The sequence below is a fragment of the Lethenteron reissneri genome, chromosome 37, assembly GCF_015708825.2.
Source record: "Lethenteron reissneri isolate LAM-NWPU_2019-01 chromosome 37, ASM1570882v1, whole genome shotgun sequence".
Classification (NCBI taxonomy): domain Eukaryota; kingdom Metazoa; phylum Chordata; class Hyperoartia; order Petromyzontiformes; family Petromyzontidae; genus Lethenteron; species Lethenteron reissneri.
This window is the reverse complement of record NC_083815.1, coordinates 283033-293733: the sequence shown is the minus strand read 5'-3', so window position 1 is coordinate 293733 and position 10701 is coordinate 283033. Positions and strand designations below refer to the sequence as shown.

The window sequence follows — 10701 nt, the reverse complement described above, 5'->3', positions numbered from 1 at the left end:
TGCTTGTTGTTGATGGTGTGCTTGGTGTTGTTGTTGGTGGTGTTCCTAGTGTTGTTGTGCTTGCTGTTGTTGGTGTTCCTAGTGTTGTTGTGCTTGCTGTTGTTGTGCTTGTTGTTGATGGTGTGCTTGGTGTTGTTGTGCTTGCTGTTGGTGGTGTGCCTGGTGTTGTTGTGCTTGCTGTTGATGGTGTGTTTGATGGAGTTGTTCCTGGGGTGTTTGAGCAGCCCGACTCACAGCCCGAACAGCACAGGACCTTGATCTCGTAGTCATCGCAGAAGAAGAAGGGGTCTTTGTTGCGACAGAGCAGCCCTTCGTCCTTGTCACAGGTCACTCCCGGCTGAAGCTCGTTCGTCGTGGTGCCATAGACTCGACACTCGATGTCACTCGGCTCCAAGCAGATGCTGTCCTCTCCTTCTACTTCTCGGATGTGAGCAAACGTCTCATTGTCTCCCTGCCCATCGTAGCTGGGGTAATCAGATGAGATCCAGCGTGACCACTCGCAGTGGGGCGTGCAGGTGCAGGGGGTGGTGGAAATTGTTGTGCTTGTTGTTGTTGGGCCTAGTGTTGTTGTGCGTGCTGTTGTTGTGCTTGCTGTTACTGTGCTTGCTGTTGATGGTGTGTTTGGTGTTGTTGTGCTTGCTGTTGTTGTACTTGCTGTTGTTGGTGTTCCTGGTGTTGTTGTGCTTGCTGTTGTTGTGCTTGCTGTTGTTGGTGTGCTTGCTGTTGATGTGCTTGGTGTTGTTGTGCTTGCTGTTGATGGTGTGACTGATGGTGTTGTTGTGCTTGCTGTTGTTGTGCTTGCTGTTGTTGGTGTGCCTGGTGTTGTTGTGCTTGGGGTTGTTGTGCTTGCTGTTGTTGTGCTTGCTGTTGTTGTGCTTGCTGTTGAAGGTGTGACTGATGGTGTTGTTGTGCTTGCTGTTGTTGTGCTTGCTGTTGATGGTGTGACTGATGGTGTTGTTGTGCTTGTTGTTGTTGGTGTGCCTGGTGTTGTTGTGCTTGGGGTTGTTGTGCTTGCTGTTGTTGTGCTTGCTGTTGTTGTGCTTGCTGTTGTTGTGCTTGGTGTTGTTGTGGTTGCTGTTGTTGTGCTTGGTGTTGATGTGCTTGCTGTTGTTGGTGTGCTTGGTGTTGTTGTGCTTGCTGGTGTTGGTGTGCCTGGTGTTGTTGTGCTTGCTGTTGTTGGTGTGCTTGGTGTTGTTGTGCTTGCTGTTGTTGTGCTTGCTGTTGTTGTGCTTGCTGTTGTTGTGCTTGCTGTTGTTGTGCTGCCTGCTGTTGTTGGTGTGCCTGCTGTTGTTGGTGTGCTTGCTGTTGTTGGTGTGCTTGCTGTTGTTGTGCTTGGTGTTGATGTGCTTGCTGTTGTTGGTGTGCCTGCTGTTGTTGGTGTGCCTGCTGTTGTTGGTGTGCCTGCTGTTGTTGTGCTTGCTGTTGTTGGTGTGCTTGCTGTTGTTGTGCTTGGTGTTGATGTGCTTGCTGGTGTTGTTGTGCTTGCTGTTGTTGTGCCAATTGTTGTTGTGCTTACTGTTGTTGTTGTGCTTGGTGTTGTTGTGCTTGTAGTTGATGGTGTTTCTGGTGTTGTTGTGCTTGCTGTTGATGATGTGCCTGGTGTTGTTGATGTTGTTGTGCTTGCTGTTGATGGTGTGCCTGGTGTTGTTGTTGATGTTGTGTTATTCACTTGTTCGCATGTGGTGTAGCAGCACAGGACTCTGATGCGGAAGTTGAAGCAACTGGCTTCAAATGAGCCATCCGAGTTGAAGCACTGGAAGCCGCTGGTCACGTCACAGGTGACGTTGTCGTTAATCTCGTCGGGCGGCAATCCGGGAAATCCCACAGCCTCGCACTCAATAGCGACCGGCTTCGTGCAGAAGATTACGCCCTTCGCTCGGAGGTGGGCATACGTCTCGTTTTCATTCCCAACCTTGTCAGGATAACTCGAATCCAGCCACTCGGTCCACTCACACCACGGCGTGCAGAAGGTGGAGGAGGGCGAAGCTGTAGTTGACAGGACTGTGGTGGTTGAGTGTGGTGTGCCTGGCGTTCCTGATGGTGTGACGAGTGTTGTTGTGCTTCCTGTTGATGGTGTGCCTGATGTTGTTGTGCTTGCTGTTGATGGTGTGCCTGATGTTGTTGTGCTTGCTGTTGTTGTGCTTGCTGTTGATGGTGTGTCTGGTGTTGTTGTGCTTAGAGTTGATGGTGTGCTTGGTGTTGTTGTGCTTCCTGTCGTTATGCTTGCTGTTGTTGTGCCTGGTGTTGTTGTTCTTGCTGTTGATGGTGTGCTTGGTGTTGTTGTGCTTCCCGTTGTTGTGCTTGCTGTTGTTGTTGTGCCTGGTGTTGTTGTGCTTGCTGTTGGTGGTGTGCCAAGTGTTGTTGTGCTTAGTGTTGATGGTGTGCCTGGTGTTGTGTTTGTTGATAGGCTTTGTGGAGAGGTAGCAGTAGTAGTTGGTGGCGGTGTCCTTGATGGAGTTGTTCCTGGGGTCGTAGTTGGGCCGCCCGACTCACAGCCCGAACAGCACAGGACCTTGATCTCGTAGTCATCGCAGAAGAAGAAGGGTTCTTCGTTGCGACAGAGCAGCCCTTCGTCCGTGTCACAGGTCACTCCCGGCTGAAGTTCGTTCGTCGTGGTGCCATAGACTCGACACTCGATGTCACTCGGCTCCAAGCAGATGCTGTCTTCTCCTTCTACTTCTCGGATGTGAGCAAACGTCTCATTGTCTCCCACCCCACCATAGCTGGGGTAATCAGATGAAATCCAGCGTGACCACTCGCAGTTGGGCGTGCAGAGTGGGGAGCTGGGAGTGGTGGAAATCGTTGAGATTGCTGTTGATGGTGTGCCTGGTATTGTTGTGCTTGCGATTGTTGGTGGTGGTGTGCTTGATGTAGTTGTTTCTTGGGTCGTAGTTGGGCCGCCCGACTCACAGGCCAAACAGCACAGGACCTTGATCTCGTAGTCATCGCAGAAGAAGAGGGGGGCTTTGTTGAGACAGAGCAGCCCTTCGTCCTTGTCACAGGTCACTCCCGGCTGAAGTTCGTTATTCAAGGAGCCATAGATTCGACACTCGATGTCACTCGGCTCCAAGCAGATGCTGCCTTCCCCTTCTACTTCCAGGATGTGAGCAAACGTCTCATTGTCTCCCACCCCATCGTAGCTGGGGTAATCAGATGAGATCCAGCGTGACCACTCGCAGTGGGGCGTGCAGGGTGGGGTGCTGGGAGTGATGGAAATCGTTGGGGTTGCCATTGATGGTGTGCCTGGTGTTGTTGTGCTTGCGGTTGTTGGTGGTGGTTTGCTTGATGGAGTTGTTCCTGAAGTGGTAGTTGGGCCGCCCGACTCACAGGCCAAACAGCACAGGACCTTGATCTCGTAGTCATCGCAGAAGAAGAAGGGGTCTTTGTTGCGACAGAGCAGCCCTTCGTCCTTGTCACAGGTCACTCCCGGCTGAAGTTCGTTCGTCGTGGTGCCATAGACTCGACACTCGATGTCACTCGGCTCCAAGCAGATGCTGCCTTCCCCTTCCACTTCCAGGATGTGAGCAAACGTCTCATTGTCTCCCATCCCATCGTAGCTGGGGTAATCAGATGAGATCCAGCGTGACCACTCGCAGTGGGGCGTGCAGGGTGGGGAGCTGGGAGTGGTGGAAATCATTGAGATTGCTGTTGATGGTGTGCCTGGTGTTGTTGTGCTTGCGATTGTTGGTGGTGTGCTTGATGTAGGTGTTTCTTGGGTCGTAGTTGGGCCGCCCGACTCACAGCCCGAACAGCACAGGACCTTGATCTCGTAGTCATCGCAGAAGAAGAGGGGGGCTTTGTTGAGACAGAGCAGCCCTTCGTCCTTGTCACAGGTCACTCCCGGCTGAAGTTTGTTATTCAAGGAGCCATAGATTCGACACTCGATGTCACTCGGCTCCAAGCAGATGCTGTCTTCTCCTTCTACTTCCAGGATGTGAGCAAACGTCTCATTGTCTCCCACCCCATCGTAGCTGGGGTAATCAGATGAGATCCAGCGTGACCACTCGCAGTGGGGCGTGCAGGGTGGGGAGCTGGGAGTGGTGGAAATTGTGCCTGCTGTTTTTGGGCTTGCTGTTGATGGTGTGTTTGGTGTTTGAAATGGGGTGGCTGGTGGTGATTGAGTGCCTGGTGTTGATGGAGTCCTGTTCGGCATGGTTGGTGTTGGTGTAGCTCTGCTGGTTGGTGTTGTGTACATCTGTCCAGCTGTCACTGACACAACCGTGGCTGTGGTTTTTGGTGGCAAAGAGAAAAATTGGAGAAAAAAATCAGAAAAATTTTGAAAGAAAAAACAGTTCCCTAGATCAAATATAAAGTTTTAAACTAATTAACATTTCACAGGACTTGGGTTAGTGTGAGGGAAAAACAGCTGTGTCGGGTGCAGAAATGCACTCACTGAATACGGTGCTTGCGGTGGGGCCAGTGGTGCTGGCGGTAGGGCCAGTGGTGCCGATATTGGGGATGGTGTCACTGCCACACGGTGTCACCACGCGGTAGAAGACGTTGCCATTTTCACCGCAGTAAGCCTTGTAGCACACGCCCATGCCGTCGCCCACCACGTAGATGGTCTCATTGTACTGGTACTCGGTCCCGTTCCAAATGCACGCGCACTCCGGAACGGGCGTGCACTCGATGCGCGACTCCGCCGTGCACAGGCTGCATGCGGCGGAACACGATTAACACCTCCAAGGAGAAGGGACTGCGGTAAACCTCTAGAGAAACGTGTTGAGAAGGTTCTCTGTCACACAGTATTGCCGTCTTTTCACCTGCTGGTGAGTGTGGCCAATACGTGGATCACAAGATAATTTTTGTGAATCTCAGCACAAATTCGAACAAACGGCAACATGAGCATATAATAGTGGCATGCAGAGCGGTTAATCACAATTGGCTTGGGGTAAATGGGTGGTATTTTAGGCCCCCGGCGGTACTTTAGGCCTTGTTGGTGACAAGTGAGGTCGAGCCTTCGCATCGGGCCTAGTTGGTTGCACATATGATGGAGCCTGAGTTGGGCCTAATTAATCACACACATGATCGAGACTGAGTTGGGCCTAATTAATCACACACATGATGGAGCCTTAGTTAGGCCTAATTAATCACACACAAGATCGAGACTGAGTTGGGCCTAATTAATCACACACATGATGGAGCCTGAGTTTGGCCTAATTAATCACACACAAGATCGAGCCTGAGTTGGGCCTAATTAATCACACACATAATGGAGCCTGAGTTGGGCCTAATTAATCACACACAAGATCGAGCCTGAGTTGGGCCAAATTAATCACACACATGATGGAGCCTGAGTTGGGCCTAATTAATCACATGATGGAGCCTGAGTTGGGCCTAATTAATCACACACATGATGGAGCCTGAGTTGGGCCTAATTAATCACACACAAGATCGAGCCTGAGTTGGGCCTAATTAATCACACACATGATCGAGCCTGAGATGGGCCTAATTAATCACACAAGATGGAGCCTGAGTTGGGCCTAATTAATCACACACAAGATCGAGCCTGAGTTGGGCCTAATTAATCACAAGATGGAGCTTGAGTTGGGCCTAATTAATCACACAAGATGGAGTCTGAGTTGGGCCTAGTTGTCCGCGCAACATAGCACAGCCTGAATTGGGCTGAATGATGCACAGTAGTATTATATTGTTTTAATGCTTAGTTAATATCGGAGTCAATCATGCAAAGTTAATATAGGTGATGGTAATGCTGCAAAAAGTTTGTGATTAATGTAAGTGTCCCGCAAATGAAGCAGTTAATTAATTATAGCCATGCATGAGTAATGTATAGCGTTATAATGCGTACTAATAATCCGTGATTAGTAGTTATGTAGTGGATTAACGAGCGCCAAGGGGGAAAATTGTAAACACGCGCGGGTTATGGACAGTGGGGTCGCATCAGGACAAGCAGGTGTTGCTGGGGAATAACGGCCGGAGAGAGACGGCTTGTTAGGTAATTATGGGATGCAGGGCAGTGATTGGCCGGGTGTTGTTGTCAGGGACAAGGTGGCGCCAGCAAGTCTGGGGATGGGAGCAGGTGGCGGCGGGGGCCGCGGGTGCGGGGCGTCGGCGGGGATGCCGGTTAATTAATTGGAAATTAATGAGGACGGGGATAAATATGGGAGCATGAGAGTGAGATGGGGAGTTGTGCTGGGAGCTGGACGAAGAGAGTCGGAGCAGAAGAAGAAATACAATAGGTTAGCAGTGGAGCAGGAGAAGAAGAAGAAGAGGTGAGAGATAGGATAGGCTAGCAGTGGAACGGGAACAGAGAAGACACGAGAGAGAGAGAGACAGTCGGAGTGAGACGGAGAAGCCGAGAAAGAGCGACAGTCGGAGTGAGACGGAAACGAGAGAGAGAGACAGTCGGAGTGAGACGGAGAAGCCGAGCGAGATCGAGACAGTCGAAGCCGAGACAGGCGAAGCAGAGAGGAGAGTCGGGGGGAGAGAGACGGAGAGAGAGAGGGAGGGAACGGAGCGGGCGAGGCCAGCGGAGCGTGGCGAGCGAGCAGAGAACGCGCTGAAGTCTTGGCTGTGGAATGTGCTGAGTTTTGTAAAATAAAGTGACGACGGAAGAAGAAGAAGTTGTCCGCGTAAAGTTGAGCACTACAGTTATATAATAAAAGCAGCTGCCCTCATTAAAAATACATACTTAGGCACTACAGGGTAAAATTCAGATTATTGTCGGTAATATTTTCTCGTGCATCGTCCATTGAGAACCACCAAAATAGATCAGAGCGCTCGATGTATTGGCAGCCACTGCCTGAGATGCTCAACGAATGTTTAGCGAGGGCACTGTCATCTGGTTAGGGTCACGCACTGGTGGTGTGGGAATCGGGACGGTGCTCACCAGTGTTCGCAGCGATTGGACGACGGCACGGTCTCGCTCGTGTTGTAGTGGATGCTCGGGTCGTCAGAGTCATAGCAGCCACAGTCTTCTAGCGCCACGCACTTCATGCTGTTCTCCTCTAGGAAAGGGAACTCAGGGGGGCACGTGGGAAAGCAGCCTGGGCGCGGGGGGGGGGGACACAGGAGGCACAGGGGGTAGAAGTCAGCACCGTGTGGCCTCGGACACTTTCACATTGTCGATTTGTTAACGACGGCGTGTTGGAGTTGCCACGGCGTGTGGAGAAGAAACTCTGTCTCATTGTTTGAGAGGGACTGCAAACAACTCCTCCTCGTCCCCGCCACGGGGCCCTGGATCCCCCCAGCATGTGTAACCCTTACCCTCAATGGAGGGGAGGTGGGTGGAGCAGTTCTGCTCTGGGTAGCGGCAGCTCTGGATGCACGGCTTCTTGCACGGCTCGAAGTGCCACTCGCACTCGTGGCCCGGCTCGTTGTAGTAGTCGCAGAATGCCGCTGTGGGGGAACACGCACGCGGTCACACACGCATACGTACGGGGACCTGTGTTCATGCTCGCTACTAGCACATCATCATCATCCACTGTGTAATGCACCATTCGCAATATCGGTCTCAATGCCCTGTAGTGTAGTTCATAACCTCTGGAACTCTCAACCTAGTGGGATAAGCGAGTGTGTCTGTAGGTAGAGAGCTTTAAATCTACACTCAAGACCCAGCTCTCTATCTTGCTCTTTATGAGTTTTGATTCCTGCTGGCTGTGCGGATATAGATAACGTCTCACTAGATTACATTGTTATTTTATTCTTTGTGCACATGCACATATGTCATCTAGCAGAATGTGCAACCACCAGGAATCATAAATAAGTGGCCTCCACATGCCATGTTCATCATGGCGGTCGTTTGACAACACTTACGGTACTGGTCACTGCGGGTTGGTGTGGTGGGGGAAGGTGGGCAGGACTAGGTCATGCTCTCACTTACTACTAACCTTAGCCATGGTCAGGAAACGACCTTGGCCCATCAGGCTCCTGGTGCTACGTGCTAACCACCAGAACGCTATTTCTCCTACTTTCGGTCCCATTTAAGGACAAGTAACAACCATCGATCCATCCTCCCGCTTCGCTCGTCGTGCAGGGACCGCGGTTCGCGGGACTCACGGCAGATGACCGGGGACCTCCAGGCGATGCACTCCCCGGCGTCGCGGCAGGCCTGCGCGTAGGCCGACATGGCCGTGCAGAAGCAGGCGCAGTCGCCGCCCATGTCGCAGCCGCACGAGTCACGCACGCACGCCTCGTAGTACGGCAGGGGGTCGACCTGCAGCACACAGTCCCGCGTCAGTCTGCTGCTCGGTGCTCTTGGGACATTTAACTCTTCTTGTGATCTGCTATCTTTCACAGCTTGATATCCTGTGATTGCAGCAGGTTCAGCCGCAGCAGGATTGATGATAACAACACGGGCAAGCGGTAGCACATGCCACTTGTTGAAGATATTTGTGGTTTGTGCTCTGTGCTTCACAGTGAATGTTAAAGATCCCGCAATGTAATTTGAAAAATGGGCTATTATGTGCTAGCGTCAAGGTCCAAGTTTTTGGTCACTTTGAAAAATAAAAAAATGACACCGCAAATTACTCAGTTTGGAGAACACACAGCAGCACCGCCCCGTACTGTGAAGCTACTGCAGGCTGTACCATGGTGAAAGCCTTGCTCCATGAGAATGGCACGAATACCAAACTTAGTGATGGTTTTATCTATCATGCTGTTGTATCCTAACCCTTCTTCCATAATTGAGATTAATAATATTTGATGATTTTTATATATTATCTTTTTACTTGTTTTTTTAATGAGTGAAACACACCAAAGCGCACCAAACTGCAAAACACCAGGTGTTGTTAAGTAATGAACGAGAGGAGGGCTAGGATGACAGAATTGCAACCTTGCTTCAAGGCAAAGGCAGTGAAAGGAAGCAGAGGCGCCCTTGTCTAAGTCATAACCACAGAAAGCCAGGAATCATCACTGATTGTGTGTTAGGGATTCCGAGCTAATTAGAACACGTGCACACAGAAAGGGAGGTAGAAGCACGCCTTGTTCTCCTGCAGCTGAGGAAACATAGATAAACCCAAGAAGGCCTTGGACCTGAAATTAAGAATAACATTCCCAGAGCAGAAGGTTGGAGGGCCACAGGGAGCTGATTTAAAAGAGTGTTGTATATCTCTCAAGGCGGGCAAGACCCAGCTGTATAACAAGGCTGCGGGGGTCACCAGAAGTTCGCATTCGCCTAGTTAAGACAAAAAGCTCAATTATTCTGTATTGCTATTAAAGTAACGTTAAAGTCGGAATTTAACAACAGGGTAGGCTAAAGTTATTGATATTCACACCCACTCCAATTAAACCAGGCCACAAGTTACGCCTACTGAACCATCACCATCATTAAGTCAAATGAAATGTTATTTCCATACTTTAATACTTTCTATGCAACTCGACCCGAAGCATATGACAATCAGAACCTTCCTAAGTCAAAATTGAATCGCACCCAGACAGGAGCGAATATATCATATATAAGGTTGAAGAGGGAAGGAAATTAAGAGCACGGCGGCAGACAAAAACCAGAACTGACTCCAAGGTTCAACCGCCCTCACCTCAGGAGTAACGGAAATTAATGAGGCCTTGAACAACGGCCAGCTGGACGGCAACAACAACGGCGAGCAGAGAGAGGGTGGGGCAAAGACTGCGGGGCTATGGAATGCAACTTCGTGTCAGTAAGCTCTGACAAACAAGTTAAGTTAAAGACATCACAATACATAATATCGCATATAACATCAATGTTAACGCTATTCACCGTAAACTATATTCCGCTTATATAACCATGCAGGCACCAAGGAATACGAATTCCTAGGATCAAGAAACTTACCCCTTAACCTAAGATATCGGAAATAAATTAATAGTAATAAGTATATGCATGAAAAGACAAAGTAAAACTTATGGAAAAGCCAGGATAACGGGATGAATCACCACCAGGTCGAATATGAATACATAATAAAAAAAAAAAACGATGTTAAACCCAGGGTCGGAGAGAAAGGGAGATCCCGGCCGTCTTTGTATCCCCGCAGCGCGGGATAGGAGTGTGTATACGCTCGGGGAAACACCCCCACTTGAGTCAAGCACCACGATGGGAAACGACAGACCTTAGGTTACATACAGAATCATAACTGTGAAATAGTAAGGGACAAATGTTAACTTAAAACTTTTAACCATTTCTTTGTGCGCCGGGTCGGAGAGAGCGTTGCCCCTCCCTCCAGGTGGTGCGAACAAAGACGCCTATGACATTTGTAACGTCTGTGTTTTGGGTTCATGAAGAAGGCCAGACAAGAGATAATATTGCACCCAGACAGAGAGACGACCTCGAGGCAATTTGTAACATCTGATTGTTTGCTCGTGGGTTCATGGAGGGAGTGGGACAACGGAATACCGTGAGTAATGCACACAAGGACATACGGACGTACGGACACACACATGGACACACCTGCCTACGGACAGATCCTGACACAGCAAAAATCGAAAGAAGTCCCGCCTTGTGGGCGGGATCCAGGGGGAATTTTCGGCATAAAGTAAAGGATCCTGAGCATTGGAAACCAGTGCGACGGGAGGGTCGACTCAGGAACGAGTGCGACCAGAGTGGGTCCACTCAGGAGTGCGACCAGCGGGTCCACTCAGGAGTGCGACCAGAGGGTCGACTCAGGAGCGAGGGCGACCAGCGGGTCGACCCAGGAGCGAGCTCGACCGGGAGGGTCGACTCAGGAGCGAGCTGCGACCAGCGGGTCGGCTCGACTCATCTTCAGCTCG

General features: G+C 50.4%; 1 protein-coding gene across 1 annotated transcript in view; it reads right to left on the bottom strand.

Annotated features, from left to right (window-relative positions):
• Nucleotides 1-522: 522 nt before the first annotated feature.
• Nucleotides 523-10701, bottom strand: part of LOC133351305 (mucin-5AC-like) — a 33472-nt gene continuing 23293 nt past the window's right edge. Inside the window, exons 13-20 of the mRNA XM_061566405.1 lie at nucleotides 8020-8176; nucleotides 7228-7359; nucleotides 6851-7007; nucleotides 4394-4653; nucleotides 2925-4224; nucleotides 2513-2723; nucleotides 1700-1870; nucleotides 523-1308 (exon numbers count right to left, since the gene is read on the bottom strand). Coding sequence (XP_061422389.1) covers nucleotides 595-1308; nucleotides 1700-1870; nucleotides 2513-2723; nucleotides 2925-4224; nucleotides 4394-4653; nucleotides 6851-7007; nucleotides 7228-7359; nucleotides 8020-8176 — 3102 coding nt within the window. The 3' untranslated portion in view covers nucleotides 523-594. The remainder of the gene's footprint in view (nucleotides 1309-1699; nucleotides 1871-2512; nucleotides 2724-2924; nucleotides 4225-4393; nucleotides 4654-6850; nucleotides 7008-7227; nucleotides 7360-8019; nucleotides 8177-10701) is intronic.